Source organism: Bufo bufo, chromosome 1, assembly GCF_905171765.1.
Source record: "Bufo bufo chromosome 1, aBufBuf1.1, whole genome shotgun sequence".
Taxonomy (NCBI): Eukaryota; Metazoa; Chordata; class Amphibia; order Anura; family Bufonidae; genus Bufo; species Bufo bufo.
Window position 1 is genome coordinate 786,594,492 of NC_053389.1, and position 21,616 is coordinate 786,616,107.

The 21,616-nt window shown below is 44.8% G+C and overlaps 1 protein-coding gene across 1 annotated transcript in view; it reads right to left on the minus strand.

The window, feature by feature from the left end:
- Positions 1 to 436: 436 nt before the first annotated feature.
- Positions 437 to 21,616, minus strand: part of TYK2 (tyrosine kinase 2) — a 53,265-nt gene continuing 32,085 nt past the window's right edge. Inside the window, exons 12-25 of the mRNA XM_040414930.1 lie at positions 19,681 to 19,851; positions 18,699 to 18,786; positions 18,488 to 18,615; positions 17,489 to 17,624; positions 17,258 to 17,409; positions 15,823 to 15,973; positions 15,578 to 15,675; positions 9,247 to 9,439; positions 9,052 to 9,170; positions 8,776 to 8,948; positions 3,777 to 3,894; positions 3,449 to 3,559; positions 3,085 to 3,226; positions 437 to 1,107 (exon numbers count right to left, since the gene is read on the minus strand). Coding sequence (XP_040270864.1) covers positions 3,092 to 3,226; positions 3,449 to 3,559; positions 3,777 to 3,894; positions 8,776 to 8,948; positions 9,052 to 9,170; positions 9,247 to 9,439; positions 15,578 to 15,675; positions 15,823 to 15,973; positions 17,258 to 17,409; positions 17,489 to 17,624; positions 18,488 to 18,615; positions 18,699 to 18,786; positions 19,681 to 19,851 — 1,773 coding nt within the window. The 3' untranslated portion in view covers positions 437 to 1,107; positions 3,085 to 3,091. The remainder of the gene's footprint in view (positions 1,108 to 3,084; positions 3,227 to 3,448; positions 3,560 to 3,776; positions 3,895 to 8,775; positions 8,949 to 9,051; positions 9,171 to 9,246; positions 9,440 to 15,577; positions 15,676 to 15,822; positions 15,974 to 17,257; positions 17,410 to 17,488; positions 17,625 to 18,487; positions 18,616 to 18,698; positions 18,787 to 19,680; positions 19,852 to 21,616) is intronic.

Sequence of the window (21,616 nt, forward strand, 5' to 3'; positions counted from 1 at the left end):
ATAATTTTTGGTGCTTTTCAAGCCGTTTACTGTAACTCTGAAAATTATGAAACTCAGCATGTTTTGTATGTATATATATATATATATTATTTTTTTTTTTAACGTGCGGTGTGTTTTTTTGGGGGTTCATGGTGCCGTCTGAAGGAAGCCTAAATCAAAGCTCCAAATCCCATGGCTCTTTTCACATAGCTACAGACTTGCATGATAAAAGTCAACAGTAGAGGGAGCTTCTTGCATACGGATAGTATGGAGTTTAATGGACTCTGTAAACCTATGCACAGTGAGCTCCCCCTTGTGGCGGCTCAAGTGTGGCAGCTTTCTGTGCATTATGGGCAGGACCTGTGGTGACCAGCATGGGAAAACCCCTGTAGTCTGTACCAACCTTTGCAATGCATTCTGAGAACCCCCACCCCCCCATAAAGTAAGGCTGGCAGGCTCCGCTTAAGCAGTTTAATATTTAACATCTGAACTGGGGCATTAAAACCCACGATAAGCAAATTTATCTATACAGTATAAGGGTGCCACATTGGGAAGTCTCCCCGACCCCCTCTGCAGCGAACAGGCACGGATTAACACCAGACACTTATTTCACATATATTAAGGCTTCTTATGGAAAGGATAGGCAACCTGAGGTGCTCCAGCTACTGTAGAACTAGAAGTCCAAGCATGCCCTGCCAGCAGGCTGAGAGCGGCACATTGCCCAGGGTGAGGGGACCGCACAGACATTCAGAAAATACGGCAATATTGCACTAGCTTTTTGCATCTCACATGTAACATGCAACACAGGAATCTTCCTGCCTCCTAGGACTCGTGAGATTCCCAGAACTTCACAGCTATAAAGACGGGGGGAAGGGGGGGGCCCTATCGTCTGTTCCCCTCAATAGGTCGGAGCCCACGACCACGTCCGGCCATTCACACGGGGATCCTACAGTGCATCTTCCCAGCTTTGCGCCCGAAGTGGTTAACGCAGCTCCAGTGACTCAGACTATCCATGCCATTGATCACCCGTGTGGCGGTAGGTGGCACTGCCAGATTTCACGTGGTAAGCAGGTCAGGCAGCGGCTGCCGGCCCGGTTACTCCATGCTCCGCGGCTTCATATCTTCAGCCTTAAAAAAAAGAAAAGAAAAATGAGCAAAAAAATACAACTCTCATCCTCCAATTCTAAGTGTCAGGAAACCAAGATTAGAGCCCACAGCAATAGTAAAAATGGAGGAGCCCCTCCCTTCTGCGTTCACAACCACCCTCTCTTCCCAAAAGGGAGAAAGGTGATTTTGCCCCCTCGTACCCTGTTGCCCACCTCATAAAAGGGGTAGTGCTGACCTCAGGCTGGATCTTCCCTCATTTTATTACAACATGGTGCTGATACAGAAGGGGAAAGGGAGGTAAGTTGACATTGCCCATTGGGCCAGCCCGAGCTGGGCTCACCCACGGTAAGTGGTGCCATACAGCTAGGACATGCCATCACTTTATTATGGCGGAGGTTCGGCCACTAGGACCCCACCGATCCAGAGAAAGATGGGGCCGCAGTGCTAATGACAGTCTCCGTGCCCAGCAGCACTCCCAGTCGATTATCTGCCATCTTGCTGAAGGGCCAGGACGGGGCTCAGTCGTCAGTGGGATCATTCGTACAAATGACTGCATGGGGGAACTGAACGGCTGCAAATATAAAAATATTTACCCCATATGGAAAAAACGGCAAAATGGCAGAGTTGCCTTTTTTGGTCGCTTCATTTCCCACAAAAAATTAAATAAAAAAGTGATCAAAAAGTTGTACACAACCCAGAATGGTATCAATGAAAAGTACAGATCGCCCCGCCCAAAAAAATTGGAGCCCTCACACCGCTCCGTACACATAATTACAAAAAAGTTATAGGTTTCAGAATATAGCGACATTTTTTTTTTTTTACCAAGGATTTAATTATTTTTTTTTAATTAATAATCAAAACGCAAGAAAAAAAAAAAAAAAAAAAACTACACATATGTGGTATTGCCGGATTCGTACTGACCTGGAGAATGAAAGTAACTGGTCAGTTTTATCGCATATTGAATGCTGTAAATAAGAAAACATTACGCCCCCTGGAAGAAGCCGCTGGAGGCCACACTGCTCTTACAATGGTATACTTGTCCTACTTGTAGTTCACGCATTATTCACTTGTTTTCCATGGTGGCACACTGCTGCGTATACATGGACTTCCATGGATCACTGTGCTTAAGGTATTACCTGACGGAGCGAGTCTTATGTGAAATTCTTGGACTGCTGGGAACAGTTTCTGGCTCCCCTTTCACATTCATTATAGTTATTAGCCTTTGTATCTATCTGACTCCCTTTTGCTATATTGTACAGTGACCTAGGAGCTCCATTTGTTTGTTGCTATACTTTTGGTATTTGCGGACCGCTGTTAGTGTGTGTGACCTACCACGTGTTTCTACATAGGATCCATTTTTTAACCGTATTGATGTACCGGTAATTACTTTATCATATTTATTTTATTGTATTGGATTGGATTTAATAAAGATTGTTAATTTTATTATTTTTGCGTGGCACAATTGCATATTTTTTTCCCCCCCAATTTCTCCACATTTGGAATTTTGTTTCCACTTCCCACTACATCGTATGCAATATTAAATGGTGGCATTAGAAATTACAACTTTTCCTGCAAAAAACAAGCCCTCACACGGCTATGTGAACTAAAAAATAAATAAAAAACAAGTTATGGCTCCAAGAAGGCAGGGAGCGCAAAACGAAACTGCAAAAAAAATAAAAATAAAACTCTGGGGAGTGAAAGGGTTAATACATGATTTTTTCCTCAGCAGTGCGGGCACATATGAACATGGGACCAACACAGATGCCTTTAGCTGCCAAGCGCACATGTAACAGGTCAGCCAGTGTCATAGGTACAGAACTGCTGACAGATGCTCTTTAAATGTGTTGGGTAAATCCTATTTTCTGCCCACTAGGGGGTGCTGTTACATTGAAGTCTATGCATTATTTCCCCACCCCATCTTAAAGGGAAGTACGTCACCACATCGCAGTGACCCGCTGGAGGTAAAAGGGAACTTGGAAGAACATGCAGAATTCTCACCGTGACATTAGCACAGGTTGAACACGGACGGCGCCTGCGCGCTGTACGTATTGTAGAAGGCTTTCAGGATCGGGATGAGGGTTGGAAAAGATGGCCGGAAACTCGCCTCCGTCTCCCAACAGTTCTTCATCAGTTTATAGAGCTAGAAAGGGAAGACACAAAAGAGAGATTTCGGGGAAAAAAAGAGATCACTTTCTAATAAATGTTGCCTTTTAATTGTTAACCATTTCAAGATCTCTGCTTGCTGCCAGTAAATTAAAAAGGTTCACATGCAGAGGATAATAACCAGTCCCAGTCATGTTCTGCTCCCACTACCCACAGATGCAGAGATCTTGACTGTATAGGCGATAGCCATGCTGCTTACCTCCATAGGACATTCATTTGGACAAGGCAGCCTCTGACCCCGATCCAGCAGATCAATCAGCCGTACCACAGTCATCTGTCCTTGGGTGACCCCAATCATCTCTATGAATTTCTAGGAAAGAGGAGAGACATTCAGAGTTTATAGGGTTTCCTTCAGCTCTGAGCACACGGACATCCTGGTGGGCCTGGGCTCATACACAGCAGCCAATCTAAACAAGCAGGGCTGCAGTGTAAAGCACAGGGAAGGGGCATAGCGGTAACATGCTGCTAAAGGTGGCCCTGGATGTAGGTAATAGGACGACACGACAATGGCAGTAATATGGACTTACAGTCGGGGGGCTGAGATGGGACTCGCAGCGAGTTAACAGTTCATACAGGGTCACCCCAAAGGACCACACGTCAGAGGAATAGAAGAACTTGCATTCCTTCAGACACTCTGTGGCGTACCTACAAGGGGAAAAATAAAAAAACATTTATAAAATGAAAAATTGACATTTTCCTTAAGCTCGTCTACCACCTTACGGTACGTCCACGTGGAAATGTTTTCCGCTACAAATTTTGCAGTGAACTCACGTCGAGATTCGTGTGCGTTACGTGGCGATTTCCTTGTGGATTTTGGGGCAAATTTCACCCTAAGCACTGAAACGTGTGGGTGAATTCTATGTCTGTTCTCCACCTGCAAATCTAGACGGAAAAATCTGCAGCGTATCTGCTGTGTGAACACACTCCTAGTTTTAATTCAATACTCAGACGCTAGGTGTGACCCAGGAAATATTCAAATTACCAAATCCAAAGGCGATCTTATTCCTGTTTAAGGTCATTTTTTAAATATTTGTTATAAAACATAACATTTAATATGTATTTATTAAAACCAAATTTTCTCTCCCCCTCTGCTATGAGAGATCAACAGGGATATTACCCTTATATCCCCTTTAGGGTACTTTCACACGAGCGGTTTTCTTTTCCGGCACAGAGTTCCGTCCTAGGGGCTCAATACTGGAAAAGAACTGATCAGTTTCATCCCCATGCATTCTGAATGGAGAGTAATCCGTTCAGGATGCATCAGGACGTCTTCAGTTCAGTCTTTTTGACTGTTCAGGACGGAGATATAACCGTAGCATGCTGTGGTATTATTTCCAGCCAAAAAAACTGAACACTTGCCGGATTGACGGATCCGGTATTCCGGTCTGCACATGCGCAGACCTTTAAAAATGTGGAAAAAAAAAATACTGGATCTGTTTTGCCGGATGATCCGGTATTGCGATGCATTTTTCTGACTGATCAGGCATTTTTCAGACTGAACACAGGAGGGAAAGGGGAAGAGTAACTGATCCTGGAAACTAGGGAAAAAACAGGTCACCTCCTAGACAACCCTAATGCGGGCCCTGACTACCTATTAATATGAATAGACCCTGAAGGTAGGAATATTCATATGCAGGATACCTGGGCCTTTATATCCCTATAAGGCCCTGGAATAAGGTTAGGACCAGAGACAACCCATTCCTCCCCAGATGGACGAATGGAAGTCTCTGTCTCAGGCCCAGATACAACAGGGAATATAACAAATACAAACAAACGTGACACTTAACTTCTGTAGAGACGGATGAGCAGGAACACCAGAGAGGATCTCACACCAGCTCAGCCAAACCCAAATGAAGCTATCTACCACATAGTCAGAAGGGTGGGGTGAGACTATAAAGGGTAGAAGTGATGACCACTGAGCAACAGCTGAGAAAAGGGAAGTGGTCATTAACCCCATAAACACTGAATAAAGAGAAATCAAGGAGGCTGTTGGATTCCTCCGCGCTCAGCCAGTCTCTCTGATCTCCTGAGGGACCGTGACATTACCATAGGCGGCCAGGGTGTCTGCAGTTCACCCCACCGCACTCATTTGGTCACTTATATTAAAATCACTATGTTTGCAGCTCCCCCAACGGGTCGGCGTCCTCAGGGGAAATGGAGCTACAGCTAACAAGAGCGCTTTCATTAGGTGTATTTTAAATCCAAAAGGCGGATTCCTATTTGTCATTATCAGAGCGCGCTCCTGTCAGAACTATATGGGGAATGGCCAATAATCTCTTTGCATCCCACTTCTCTTACAGGTGGTCATTACTGATGTCTATCCTCTGCCTTAGATTTATTTGCCTTTTACTTCCGCTTAGCACAGACTCCAGAACGTGCACTTCTCTGTGCATGCGCTAGGACTTAAACTAATGCAGCTATCAGAACCTTAGATGCAAGTGCGTCCCAATCTAAGACACTTTCACATCACCGATCTCCAACTGCGCATGACTTGGGACTTAATTTATCATTGTTTCTTCAGTATGACTCCTATTCCTAATATTATTTCATTCTCTTCAGCACAATAAAAGATCAGGTTCAGTAGGATAGAACAGAGCTAAGAGTTATATTATACAATCTGCTACCGACTATAAATGTGCTGAGGGCGACTATGTAATAAAGGAGGGTAACTCCTTGCACCATCAGTAGCCGTATATTGGCACTATTCAATATAAAGTAACCAGGGAATGAGTAATGCCACAGCACAGTGACTAAGGGGAGATGAAGGCAATATCTCTGTTGGTCTCTCATAGCAGGTAGAGAAATTACAGCAAAAAAAGAGAACATTCAAATGGGCACTTTCATTAAGATTTAGGGTGATAGAAAATTTGCTTTTAATAAATACATACTAAATGTTAAGTTTTATAACAAATATTCAAAAAATGACCTTAAAACAGGAATAAGATAGCCTTTGGCTTTCACACTCCTACTTAACACAGCATATAAAGGGTTAAAGGCAATCGGTCACCAACGACCTCCCTGTCCAGCTGTTTGTATAGACCCATAGCTGTAGTCCATCTGATTAAAACGCTGTTTTTCTTTCGTTGCTCCGAGCCTCCATTCCAGAGTTATATTTTTTCCTTAATATGCAAATTAGATATTTAGTGCAATGAGGGCGTCAACGATGCTCTTGTTCCACCCAAACTCCGCTCCTTTCTGTGGCCAGCCTCTCCCTGGCTGCTTTGCTACTGTTTGGACCTGTCAATCAAAGCAGCCAGGGAGTGGCTGGCAACAGAAAGGAGCGGAGCTTGGGTGCAACAAGAGCAATGGTGACACACCCTCATTGCACCAAAGGCCTAATTTGTATATTAAAAGGGTTATCCCACAATGTGTAAAAAATTTAAAATCAGACATCCCATAGTCCATGACAACCTCTTTCTAACAAAGCTAGAACCAGCCCTGTACTTTATATGGATCCAGAGATCTCCCCATTCATTGCTTGGCTAGATTTACATCAAGCTGACAGCTCAAGGGGAGTGTCTTCTCTGCTGCAGCTCAGGGGGTGTGTCTCAGCTCTCCCTATCACAGCTCAGGAGGCGTGTCTCAGCTCTCCCCATCACAGCTCAGGAGGCGTGTCTCAGCTCTCCCCATCACAGCTCAGGAGGCGTGTCTCAGCTCTCCCCATCACAGCTCAGGAGGCGTGTCTCAGCTCTCCCCATCACAGCTCAGGAGGCGTGTCTCAGCTCTCCCCATCACAGCTCAGGAGGCGTGTCTCAGCTCTCCCCATCACAGCTCAGGAGGCGTGTCTCAGCTCTCCCCATCACAGCTCAGGAGGCGTGTCTCAGCTCTCCCCATCACAGCTCAGGAGGCGTGTCTCAGCTCTCCCCATCACAGCTCAGGAGGCGTGTCTCAGCTCTCCCCATCACAGCTCAGGAGGCGTGTCTCAGCTCTCCCCATCACAGCTCAGGAGGCGTGTCTCAGCTCTCCCCATCACAGCTCAGGAGGCGTGTCTCAGCTCTCCCCATCACAGCTCAGGAGGCGTGTCTCAGCTCTCCCCATCACAGCTCAGGAGGCGTGTCTCAGCTCTCCCCATCACAGCTCAGGAGGCGTGTCTCAGCTCTCCCTATCACAGCTCAGGAGGCGTGTCTCAGCTCTCCCTATCACAGCTCAGGAGGTAATTGAAGGATGGAACTAAGCATGTGCGACCCTAAGGGTCCATTCACACGTCCGTAATTTGGGTCCGCATTCGTTCCGCAATTTGCGGACCCATTGACTTTCAATGGGGCTGGAACGGATGCAAATCCACATTTCCTGGATCCGCATTTTCGGGATCCGCATCTGTTTTTTCGGGATCCGTTTTTTCGGGATCCGCAATTTCGTTCCTGAAAAAAATAGAACATGTCCTATTCTTGTCCGCAATTGCGGACCAGAAAAGGCATTTTCTATTATAGTGTCTGTGATGTGCGGATCGCACATTGCAGGTGTCAGTGTTTTGCGGATCCGCAAAACACGGACGTGTGAATAAGGCCTCACAGTGAGTAGGACAAAGAAATAAGAAAAAAAAAAAAAACAGCAGGTGGCGCTATACAGATACATTTTATTGAATGTAATTACAAAAGTATTGAGATCCGGGTGCTGGTTTGAAAACTATACAATACTTTTCATGGGACAACCCCTTTAAGAAGAAGTGCCGTAACTCGAGAATGCAGCCTTAGATCAACATAAGGAAAACCGCATTTTAATCAGGTGTATATGATAGGTAGGTCGGTGGTCACAGATGTGTCCTGCGGCCCCCCCATCTCCTATGCCGATTAATCCATCCAGCAAGCTTCAATAATTAGCTCCTTATGTTTTAGAGGAGACATAATGTGGCCAGCAGGTGGCAGCACCACACAGTGAAGCATCAATCTGCTAGCATCACAGCTTAGGACTACAGGAGAGAAGGGGGGGGGGGGGCAGTGACTGAGGGAGACAGTCTTGGATTTCGGTGGCTGTCCCGTGGTCCCGGAAAGGTAGAGGCATGTCCCTATTTTACCTGTACCTGCATCCATACAGTTGACACTAAGGGGGAATAATTACCATGTGTGGGCACTAAGGTGACTGGGCACGTATAGATGGAGTTAGAGGCATGGCTTAGTGATCTGCTGTCCCTCCATGGGCTTTTTGGAAGGTATGAATGTGTCCCCCGAATAAAGCCAAGGGCTGAGACCCTATAACAGCGATGGCCAACCTGGGGCTCTCCAGCTGTTGCAAAACTACAACTCCCAGCATGCCCAGACTGCCTTCAGCCATCAGTCTACAGCAGGGCATGGTGGGAATGGTAGTTTTACAACAGCTGGAGAGCCGCAGGTTGGCCATCCCTGCCCAATAATGCAGTGGGCTGCCCACTAGTGACACACATGCCTCTGGTAAGCCTTCAATGGTGGCACAGGAAAGATGCAAATTTTGTACATTGGAAAGTTTTTCAATATGGAGGAGACTCTCTATGCCATCATAAGGTATTCACCCCCCACCCCCGGATCAGATCCAGAAGTTCCATGCTCTTACCAGAACACAGGGCTGTCACCATCCTCCCTTACTCGGTAGTACTCATGCCCTTCAGGTACAGCTTTAGCAAGCCCAAAATCCCCAATCTTCACCACGTTCTCATTCTCGACCAGGACATTGCGGGCAGCGAGGTCCCGATGAATGTAATGCTGAGAGTGGAGGTACGCCATCCCCTGTGTGTACACAGACCGGTCAGTATATGCCGTCCTACCACCCTGACCCTTCCCCCCCCCCACCCCACCCCACCCCAGAAAACAGCGAGGGCAAGGACCTCACCTCACAGATCTGCTGCGCAAACAGTAGTATCTGTGGCAGTTTCACGTTGTGTTTGGGTAAGTAGTCACGCAGACTCCCCAGAGGAACGTACTCCATGATGAGCTGGACGATCTTATCTCCTGTGGACACAGACAAGAAGGGGATAAATGCGAGAGATGCAGCAAGTGAGGGAGAGTTTAGGGAACTGGAACCCACCCTGCTCGCTGCAGCAGCCCTTATATTTCACAATGTTCTCATGGTAGAGGGTCTTCAGTATTCGAATTTCTCCTTTCCAGCTCGTCTCCAGCTGCTGACTGCAGCCCGACTTCAGGGACTTCACGGCCACCATCTCTCCTGTCCCATCATTATTTGGGTCATAGCAGTACAAGCTGACCTTCCCAAAGTGTCCCTGGGGAGAGGAGATAAGAACGTCGTCGGTGACTCTTCATTACTACCAGCACAATGCAGGGACCCAGTGCGAAAAGAGTAGATGGAGAGGAGGGGGATGCAGCTGCACCGCTCCCTCTTGTGTCTGTGAGACTGCATGCTGTGAATGGCGGGCAGCAGGGAGAAGATATCTGATGGGATCTGCAAGCTGGTCATTGTATTATGGGTTACATGGACTGCAGTGCAAGTCCTATCCGAGTCCACCAAAGGCTGCCCTCTACTGGTCTTTCCTGTATATTAGGATATGCACACAATGAACGGTCTGCCCATACACATTACATGTATGTGACTGAATTTCACTGGGACCAGTCGATCATCTGATGTGTCTGGTGGTTTCCAGACTCTCCCCCGACATGAAATGTATTCGGGGGGGAGAAGAAATCGTAACCGATGCCTTGTTTTTCAGTTTGTTTGACGAGTCGTATTTTAAAGTGAAGCTGGTGCACCCAGCTTGTCTAATCTCACGTGTCTAAGCATACATTAAAAAGGGCATCTGTCAGCAGTTTTGTACCTATGACACTGGCTGACCTGTTACATGTGCGCTTGGCAGCTGAAGGCATCTGTGTTGGTCCCATGTTCATATGTGCCCGCATTGTTGAGGAAAATGATGTTTTAATATATGCAAATGAGCCTCTAGGAGCAACGGGGGCGTTGCCATTACTCCTAGAGGATCGGCTCTCTCCGCAGCTGCTGCTCCCTTTGCACTTTGACAGGACTGGGCAGTGTAAATAAATGTGATCTCGTCTGGTCCTGTCAATCAAAGTGCAGAGAGAGCTGAGCCTCTAGGTGTAATGACAACGCCCCCGTTGCTCCTAGAGGCTCATTTTCATATATTAAAACATCATTTTTCTCAGCAATGCGGGCACATATGAACATTGGACCAACACAGATGTCTTCAGCTGCCAAGCGCACATGTAACAGATCAGCCAGTGTCATCGGTACAAAACTGCTGACAGATGCCCTTTAAATGGTCATCAATGTCCTGCACGGATACCCGGCCCCGCCACAGCAGCTCTCCTTTCTAGCTCACACAGAAGGGTCCTGAGCTGAGATGCCCCTTCCTTTAGGTCTTCCATATGCTCCTTAACCCCTTCAGGACCGGGCTCATTTTCACCTTAAGGACCAGGCCATTTTTTGGAAATCTGACCAGTGTCACTTTAAGTGCTAATAACTTTAAAACGCTTTGACTTATCCAGGCCATTCTGAGATTGTTTTTTCGTCACATATTGTACTTCATGACACTGGTAAAATGAAGTCAAAAAAATTTTTTTTTTTGCACAAAAAAATACCTAATTTACCAAAAATTTGGAAAAATTTGCAAATTTCAAAGTTTCAGTTTCTCTACTTCTGTAATACATAGTAATACCCCAAAAAATTGTGATGACTTTACATTCCCCATATGTCTACTTCATGCTTGAATTGTTTTGGGAATGATATTTTATTTTTTGGGGATGTTATAAGGCTTAGAAGTTTAGAAGCAAATCTTGAAATTTTTCCGAAATTTACAAAAACTCAATTTTTAGGGACCAGTTTAGGTCTGAAGTCACTTTGCGAGGCTTACATAATAGAAACCACCCAAAAATGACCCCATCTAAGAAACTACACCCCTCAAGGTATTCAAAACTGATTTTGCATACGTTGTTAACCCTTTAGGTGTTGCACAAGAGTTATTGGCAAATGGGGAGGAAATTTGAGAATTTCATTTTTTTGTCTAATTTTTCATTTTAACCCATTTTTTCCACTAACAAACCAAGGGTTAACAGCCAAACAAGACTGTATCTTTATTGCCCTGACTCTGCCGTTTACAGAAACACCCAATATGTGGCCGTAAACTACTGTACGGCCACACAGCGGGGCGTAGAGTGAATGGTGCGCCGTATGGTTTTTGGAAGGCTGATTTTTATGGACTGGTTTATTTACACCATGTCCCATTTGAAGCCCCCTGATGCACCCCTAGAGTAGAAACTCCATAAAAGTGACCCCATCTAAGAAACTACACCCCTCAAGGTATTCAAAACTGATTTTACATACGTCATTAACCATTTAGGTGTTGCACAAGAGTTATTGGCAAATGGAGATGAAATTTGAGAATTTCATTTTTTTGCCTAATTTTCAATTTTAACCCATTTTTTCCACTAACAAAGCAAGGGTTAACAGCCAAACAAGACTGTATCTTTATTGCCCTGACTCTGATGTTCACAGAAACACCCCATATGTGGCCGTAAACTACTGTATGGCCACACAGCGGGGCGTAGAGTGAAAGTTGCGCCGTTTGGTTTCTGGAGGGCTAATTTTGCTGGACTGTTTTTTTTACACCATGTCCCATTTGAAGCCCCCCTGATGCACCCCTAGAGTAGAAACTCCATAAAAGTGACCCCATCTAAGAAACTACACCCCTCAAGGTATTCAAAACTGATTTTACAAACTTTGTTAACCCTTTAGGTGTTGCACAAGATTTAATGGAAAATAGAGATACAATTTCAAAATTTCACATTTTTGGCAGATTTTCCATTTTAATATTTTTTTTCCAGTTACAAAGCAAGGGTTAACAGCCAAACAAAACTCATTATTTATGGCCCTGATTCTGTAGTTTACAGAAGCACCCCATATGTGGTCGTAAACCGCTGTACGGGCACACGGCAGGGCGCAGAAGGAAAGGAATGCCATACGGTTTTTGGAAGGCAGGTTTTGCTGGACTGTTTTTTTTGACACCATGTCCCATTTGAAGCCCCCCTGATGCACCCCTCGAGTAGAAACTCCATAAAAGTGACGCCATCTAAGAAACTACACCCCTCAAGGTATTCAAAACTGATTTTACAAACGTTGTTAACCCTTTAGGTGTTCCACAAGAATAAATGGAAAATAGAGATTAAATTTCAAAATTTCACTTTTTCGGCAGATTTTCCATTTTAATATTTTTTTTCCAGTAACAAAGCAAGGGTTAACAGCCAAACAAAACTCTTTATTTATGGCCCTGATTCTGTAGTTTACAGAAACACCCCATATGTGGTCGTAAACTGCTGTACGGGCACACGGCAGGGTGCAGAAGGAAAGGAATGCCATATGGATTTTGGAAGGCAGATTTTGCTGGATTGTTTTTAGACACCATGTCCCATTTAAAGCCCCCTGATGCACCCCTAGAGTAGAAACTCCAAAAAAGTGGCCCCATTTTGGAAACTACGGGATAAGGTGGCAGTTTTGTTGGTACTATTTTAGGGTACATATGATTTTTGGTTGCTCTATATTACACTTTTTTGTGAGGCAAAGTAACAAAAAATTGAAATTCAGAAATTTCAAGTCCATTTGCCATTAACTCTTGTGGAACACTTAAAGGGTTAACAAAGTTTGTAAAATCAGTTTTGAATACCTTGAGGGGTGTAGTTTCCAAAATGGGGTCATTTTTTGGAGTTTATACTCTAGGGGTGCATCGGGGGGGCTTCAAATGGGACATGGTGTCAAAAAACCAGTCCAGCAAAAACTGCCTTCCAAAAACCATATGGCGCTCCTTTCCTTCTGCGCCCTGCCGTGTGCCCGTACAGCAGTTTACGACCACATATGGGGCATTTCTATAAACTAAAGAATCAGGGCAATAAAAATTGAGTTTTGTTTGGCTGTTAACCCTTGCTTTGTTATGGGAAAAAATGAATTAAAATGGAAAATTTGCCAAAAAATAGCTGTTTTGGCACTGTTTTTATTTTTTATTATTTACAACATTCATCTGACAGGTTAGATCATGTGCTATTTTTATAGAGCAGGTTCTTACGGACGTGACGATACCTAATATGTATACTTTTTTATTTATTTAGGTTTTACACAATAATATCATTTTTGACACAAAAAAAAAAACGTTTTAGTGTCTCCATAGTCTGAGAGCCATAGTTTTTTCAGTTTTTTGGCGATTGTCTCAGGTTGGGTATCATTTTTGCGGGATGAGATGACGGTTAGATTGGTACTATTTTGGGGTGCACATGACTTTTTGATCGCTTGCTATTACACTTTTTGTGATGTAAGGTAACAAAAAATAGCTTTTTTGACACCGTTTTTATTTAATTTTTTTTACAGTGTTCACCTGAGGGGTTAGGTCATGTGGTATTTTTATAGATCAGGTTCTTACGGACATGGCAATACCTAATATGTCTACCTTTTTATAATTTATCAGGGTTTTACACAATAATATTTTTGAAACAAAAAAAAAATCATGTTTTAGTATCTCCATAGTCTGAGACCCATAGTTTTTTTATTTTTTGGGCCATTGTCTCATGTAAGGGCTCATTTTTTGCGGGATGAGGTGACGGTTTGATTGGTACTTTTTTGGCGTACATGCGACTTTTTTGATCACTTTTATTACCTTTTTTGGGAAGTAAGGTGGGCAAAATTTCAATTTCCTCATAGTTTTTATTTTTTTATTTTTATGGCGTTCACCGTGCGGGGAAAGTAACATGACCGTTTTATAGATCAGGTCGTTACGGACGCGGCGATACCTAATATGTGTAGTGTATTTTATTTTTTTTATTTTTATTCAGTGATAAATGTGTTTTTTTGAAACTTTACTTTTTTCACTTTTTTTTACTTTTTTTTTGACCCAGACCCACTTGGTTCTTGAAGATCCAGTGGGTCTGATGTCTGTATAATACAGTACAGTACAATATATATTGTTCTGTACTGTATTTTACACTTGTCTGAACAGATCTATGCTTTCAGCACAGATCTGTTCAGCACCATGGACAGCAGGACGCCTGAGAGGCGTCCTGTTGCCATGGGAACCTTCCCCGTCTGCTCAGAACTGCGCAGACGGGGAAGGGTAAGTACAGGGCTGAGGGGGGCTCTCTGGGAGCTCTCTCCCTCTCCCATCGGGGGGCTGCAAAGGCACAGCAGCCCCCCGATGGGAGAGGGAGGGAGCTCCCTGCGCTGTTAACCCTTTCCATACAGCGGTCCGTACGGACCGCTGTATGGAAAGGGTTAAACGGCTGACATCGCATCGCAGATGTCAGCCGTTTATACCAGGGTGCCAGCAATGTGCTGGCACCCTGGTATAACCACTTACCACCAACGATCATTGAAAGGGAGGCGGGCGGGGGATCGCGATCCCGCCTGCCGCACCGCCCGCCTCCCGCAGCTTACCGCACCTCCCCACCGCCTGCGACACCCCCCCCTGCACCACCCGCCCCCATAATATTATTCAGGGGTGCAGGGGGGGGCGAAACATATATATTTTGGGCATAGTAAAGTTTCTGATCCCCGCGGTCAGGGACCGCGGCGATCAGAAACCGCAGAAAGCGCTACAAACCGCAGGTCTGAATTGACCTGCGGTTTGCAGCGATCGCCGACATGGGGGGGTCACAGGACCCCCCTCGGCATTGACCTAAGGTGCCCGGCTGTGTGTGACAGCCGGGATCTCAGCGCTGTCACCATGTCTGCAGACATGGTGACAGTTTATGCCATGACGTTTATACTCATCATGGCGCGCTAAGTAGCAGTGCGCCATGACGAGTATACTCGTCATAGGTGGGGAATATTTTCACACTATCTCCTTCTCTGATCGCTTCCCTGACAGGAATTGGGGCGATCAGAGAAGGAGAAGCACATAGTCCCTCCCTAACCCCCCCTTACCTGCCCCGATGCGCTGTGATTGGTCCCTCTGCAGTAATGGACCAATCACAGCGATCGTGGGCGGGTCAGAGCTACAATACAGCTCCTGCCGGCTTCTCTGGTTGCCTAGCAACCCCAGCACGCCGGCTTCACTGGAGCTTCAGCGCTTCGCTCCCTGCGCTGACAGTGAAAGCCGATCACGTACATGCACGTGGGAATGCGGTGAGGCACCACATTCCCCCACGTACATGTACGTGATGTTGCGTGAAGGGGTTAACCTCCGATTGACCAGGGCCTTTTTGATGACTAAATTTAGACAGCCATCCGGTTCCAGGAGTTGTCTTCTCTTGACGTTTTCATGATGACAGAGGACTAAACGCTGCCCCCCAGGTGGTCAGGGCTTATGGAAACTGTTCCCATTACTCACATTGCAGTGAATGGGAGCTATGCTGTTTCCGAAGGTAATCACCAGTAATACAGAATCGGGGCATAACACTGCTATAGGAAATACCTCTCCCAGCTCCCGGATCTTCTTCAAGTACCGCTTCTGGAACACGGTTGGGTCTGTGATGGAGAAATCGGGACTGATGGAGCCAATGTCAGACAGATCTATGGTTGAGAAGAACATAGAAGAGGTAACAGGAATTAGAAAAGAGTGTCACCTGATACACTAGAGGACAATCTGATCTCATTGCGTTGGATGAGGAATTGTCAGTGAAGAGAAGCAGGAACTCTCCAGTCCCGACCATTACTTACCATGGGGCTGAAACTGGGTCAGGTCTCGGAGGATAGTCCGGAAGGACGGCCTCGCTGCAGGGTTGTATGTATGACACAGACCAATGAGGTCAGCAAGCTCCTTGAAGGAGGGTTCCGGGAGGCCCAACTCCTTCTCATAAAATCTTTCTTTCTGCAGACAAGGGAAGACGTACGATTAACACAAGGGGGCGTGAAAATGAAAATATGTACGAAGGACCTTTGCATTTTTAAGGATACAGTATATTAACCAGTTCATGACCAGTTTTAATTTTTTTTAGTCCATGCGGCTGCAAAAGGAATTACTTGAGGCTTTATTTTGATGTCATTTTTGTTTTCTGCCGCGATTGGACCGCACCATAGCCAGGGAGAAGGAGACAACCCCTGGGAAAATATGGCGTCTCCTCCTCCTTGTACCGATGCTATTAGCATACAAGGCGCAAAACCCGAACAGGGGGCACAGTAAGGAAACAGAGCAGCAAAGCTGAAAAAAAAAAAATGTAAAGCCATGACATCTACTAATAATGTATGTACAGTGCCAGATACTTATATTGCAATGTCAGGACCTGTAAAAGGTCCTCTTTAAATAATATAGTTTATGGTCTTCAGGGTTGGGGGGAAAGGGGGGGGGGGCATTTGACATTATTGTATTACCGATCTCTCCTGTAACTGAAGATGACATTAACTCCAGGTAAAGGGGTACTACCACCTTCAGAGCTTCACTACAGAGCTGATATGGGTCTGCTAAGACTAGGAAGCTCCTGCTGTTACTTGGTGATCACATGATCACTGGGGTGGAAGCAGATAGCGTCATGGCTGCTTCCTGAACTGTATATGCTGTGCCTATTAAGATCCATGTATAGGACAAAGGAGAAAGCATGGATGGCCATAAACTGTCTCTGCTTTCTCTACAGGGAGTCTCGCAGTTACTGACAACAGTCTCCCCGTTTCTTCAGCAGCAAGATCTCAGTGCAGCTGCATACTCTGCAAGGACGTCCACAAGTTGTTAAAATGATGAAATTCTGTCTGCCTGAAGCCACCACTAGAGTGAGCTCACTCCTACCATTTTTTATACTGCTCCAATTTAGCTCCATAATAAAGCTGCTGTCAGAAAGCTCCCTCTAGTGGTGGCTGCAGGCAGACAGAATTTTATTATGTTAACTGTGGCTGTGTGATGGGGATTTGGAGCTCTGTATCAGGAAAATGGAGCTACAAATCCTGTAAAGATATATTCTGAAGTTACTCAAATTAACTAAATAAGCCCATATTTACATCTGGTATAGTCCAGCCAGTAGCTGGTCCTGTCCTGAGATCTGCTAATAATCTTCCAGTCCATAGAAGCAATGAACAAAGAAATTTGGTAAAAATGAATCTCAGACCTGGAAAGTCAATCTGCTCAGTGCCTCCTAATGGTCGATATTTAACCCCGTCTGCTTACCTCAGATGCTGTTCTCTCCTTTAGAGGCACTTCCCCATTAAAACATATCTCCAACAAGGTCGTCCCAAAACTCCATTTGTCAGCAGCAGTGCTCAGAGAGGAGATATTGCGGACACACTCGGGTGCAATCCAGGGGATCCTGTCCACCCGCTCTGCAGGAAGAACATGACACTGACATGTGGGACTTATAGACGGTAATCCACTCTTTCAGGTCTCTATATTATCCAGTACCTTCTCGAGACAGCACCGTGAAGGTCACTCCTGGGTCACTCAGCTTGATGAAAGGAGAAGATCCGTCCTCCAGACCTTTCCTGGCCAAAAGAATATTCTTTGCACAGACATTTCCATGGACCAAGTGTTTATCTTCCTACAGAAACACAAATAACCCATTTAGCTACAGTTTTGGGACTATTACAAAACAGCATTGTCTGCAAGTAGCTAATATGGTCCTACAAGCAACAGGTCTCTCTACCAACAACGCCTTTCATATGGGAGCTGCAGCTGTGACTTACTTTCCACCCCATTTTAAGTGGGAGATACCCCTCTATGATGTTCATACCCCAAAACACACATTAAAATAAATGTTCATCTTTCACAGTTTTGTTGAGTAACGGTTATTTCTCCTGTACCGATTCTGAGTTACATATTATGCTCCAGAGCTGCGCTCACTATTCTGCTGGTGCAGTCACTGTGTACATACATTACTTATCCTGTGCTGATCCAGAGTTACATCCTGTATTATACTCCAGAGCTGCACTCACTATTCTGCTGGTACAGTCACTGTGTACATACATTACTTATCCTGTACTGATCCTGAGTTACATCTTGTATTATACTCCAGAGCTGTACTCACTATTCTGCTGGTGTAGTCACTGTGTACATACATTACTTATCCTGTACTGATCCTGAGTTACATCTTGTATTATACTCCAGAGCTGCACTCACTATTCTGCTGGTGTAGTCACTGTGTACATACATTACTTATCCTGTACTGATCCTGAGTTACATCCTGTAGTATACTCCAGAGCTGTACTCACTATTCTGCTGGTGCAGTCACGGCGTACATATATTACATTACTTATCCTGTACTGATCCCGAGTTACATCCTGTATTCTACTCCAGGGCTGCACTCACTATTCTGCAGCCTTCAGAACCAAACCTCTCTACAACGTCATAAACCTCCCAACTGGACATCAGATGAACCAGCGGACTAGAACATAAGACACTTACCAGATAGCTCAGAGCGCTCGCCAGCTGCCTGGCCACTGTGAATTTCCACCCGGCAGAGATCAATGATTTATCCTTGCGTAAGCAAACGTCTAAAGGTCCGTGTTCAACGAACTCCTCCACCATGATATCTTGTATGAAAAAGAAAACAGAGCCGTGGATATAAGCCTCTGGTGCACGCGCCATTCACTGCAGATATCCCGCCAATACTCACTCTCCGATTCCCGGACACAAACTCCATGGACAAACACTAGGTGGATATTAGACACCTGACTCATCAGACTAGCAGTCTCAAAGAACGCCTGCGAGAAGAGAAAAAAAAAAGGGACAGTAAGCAGCGGTAAAGCTGGAGATAAATGTCATGGTGGTGGGCAATTACGTAAATATGAGAAAACTTGTGAAAGAGAAAGGACGCAGTGATGGCACCACAGAGGCCCTGGCTGTGGACCACATGCTGGATGGAGACCATAGGTATCTGGCATCACACAATGGTACTAGTGCTGATGTCGGCATCTTTGCAATAATAATTTAAAATGTCTCCATAGGGAAACGATCGTTCCAATCCCTCCCCATCATTAGATGGAAAGCTAATTCACGGACCCTTGGTCACCTTCCTATGTATGACTCTAAGGTGGTCATAAACACAGAAGGGTGAGAATGTCATCAGCTGGTGGCAACACAGATGTGCACAAGAAGTGACCAGTGGTGGTGGAAACAATGGCAATGACATGCGTGAGGTGGGTGTAACAGATTACCAATGGAAAGCAGCCCATACACCTAGAGAGCTGCTATGAGAAGAGCCCGGAGGTTCATCTGCCCATGCGCTGGTTGCCACCGGACTCTTCTCTGGTAATTTAAGCTCTGTATGGAAACTTCTTTATATACATAAAGACAGGCATAATATGCAGGTGGTTTGGGGGACAGAAACCCCTGACAGGTTCCCTTTAAAAAATGGAGGAATCTGTTTAGGACAAGCCAGCGTTGGGTGGTGGTAACGCCAGAGGAGGCTGGTGTAAGAACAACCTGCTGGTTACGATGCCTGAACCCCGGTGCTTTGTGGTGGGCAGGATGGTACTGGCATATGGCGATAAGGTAGAAAGAATGTGGATAATATCGCAGAAAAAGTGACAGAGGAACACAGCGGTCAGAGATGACTAGAGCATCTCAAAAGGACACGAAGACACATGAAGACTCACCAGCGCGATGTCTTGGTGACTGGCATCCAGCACCTTCAGGACCACACGTAGATCATGGGAGTTATTGTTCAGTTCACGGTAATCGTAGTCCAGGTCGAGCTCACCGCTGCCACTCACTTTGAGAACCCCCTCATAGATATTAGTTCGGGTTCCCTGGCCCAAGTGGGATTTCTGCAAGCAGATAATATAGAGCTAAGTGTGACAGGAGGCCATGTGCCGCACATCGTCAGGGTCCTTGTGGCTTAAAGAATTGGAGCCGGAATGGAAATCCCAAGGAGTCATGGATACGTCGCTAAACGAACAACTCATTACAGAAAACATACTGAAAGAAATACTAACATCCCTACGAACCAATATATGCGACAATATTGGACAAATAATGCAAAATATCCATAAAAGACATAGAAAATCTAGGCTCACGTACCTCCCACATAAACGAAATGGTGAAACTTATCACAGCCCAAAATGACCTAAAAGACGCATACGACAATGCAAATTCTGAGATAAAATGGCTGAAGGAAAAAATTACGGATCTAGAAGACAGATCGCACAGAAATAATGTAAAAATAAGGAATACCTGACGAAGTCGACCCCCACCCCAAATTAGAAAACTACGTACAACAACTTCTCAAATCAATTCTACCTACACGTGACAATATGCTACTCAGAATTGATCGAGCACACCGGATACCCAAATCTGAGCCCCCAAACGCTCCAAGACATGTGCTAACTAGAATACATTTTTACCACATCAAAGATCAACTTCTACAAGAAAACAGAAGGAGGAAAGACCTACTTGAGCCCTATCCAAATATCCAAATTTTCCCAGATCTTTCAGCAACGACTCTACAAGCAAGAAAAGATCTGTCTAACATCACCAGTGTTCTCCGGGAGAACGAAATCAGATATAAATGGGGCTTCCCATACGGAAATAATCATCAAAAAAGAAGATACTACATATATAATACGAAACCAAGAAGAAGAGGAAAAACTACTACAACAATGGAACCTAACGCAAGCATCAAAACAAACACCAGCCCAAAACATCACCCAAAAAAAAAAAAAAAAACACACAAGAATGGAAGACCATCGGAAAAAGAGGCAATCGCTCCTAAAACATGGGAATTAACCAAACACCACCATGAAATGGCACTAATCCCCCAACCTGATCTCTCCGCCACACAGATTATAGGCCTACTATAGGCAGTTTAACCATTTAGATTTGCATTTATTCTCGTTATGTAATATATTTTTTAAAGATAAGTATTCCCTATGGTTGGACATGCCGATACTCAACATCACTCACCATACTGTCCTGCAAGATAAGTAGATATACACCACTACACACACACTAATTGAACATACATTATATCAAAAGGTAAAATCTATTCCCTTTTTATTTATTTATTTTTTAAATAGGACTATAAAAATTACCTCTATTAATGCCAAAGGCCTAAATTGTCCCACTAAACGTTTCTTATTGTGGAACGAGGCAATATCTTTAAAATGTGATATTCTTTTCTCACAAGAAACCGATTTTCATAAAGTTAAAACCCCTAAATGCAAACATTCTAACTTCTCACACATTCGCCAAAATATTCTCAAAAAAAAAAAAAAAAAATAGCACAAGTCCCAATAATAATTGGCGGTGACTTAAATGATATTATGTTCCCAGATTTAGACTCCACTGCCCCATCTAGACGAAACTCTAATATACATAACCTTATTGTTAAAGAAGGCTACCTAGATGTCTGGAGATGCCTCCACGGAACCCAAAAAGACTATACCTTTTATTCTATACCAAACAACTCCTATTCCAGAACAGATAAGTTCCTCATATTGGTACTTTCACACTTGCGGCAGAGGATTTCGGCAGGCAGTTCCGGAAATGCCGGATCAGTCTCTCCGGTGTCATGCGGAAAAAACGGATCCGGCG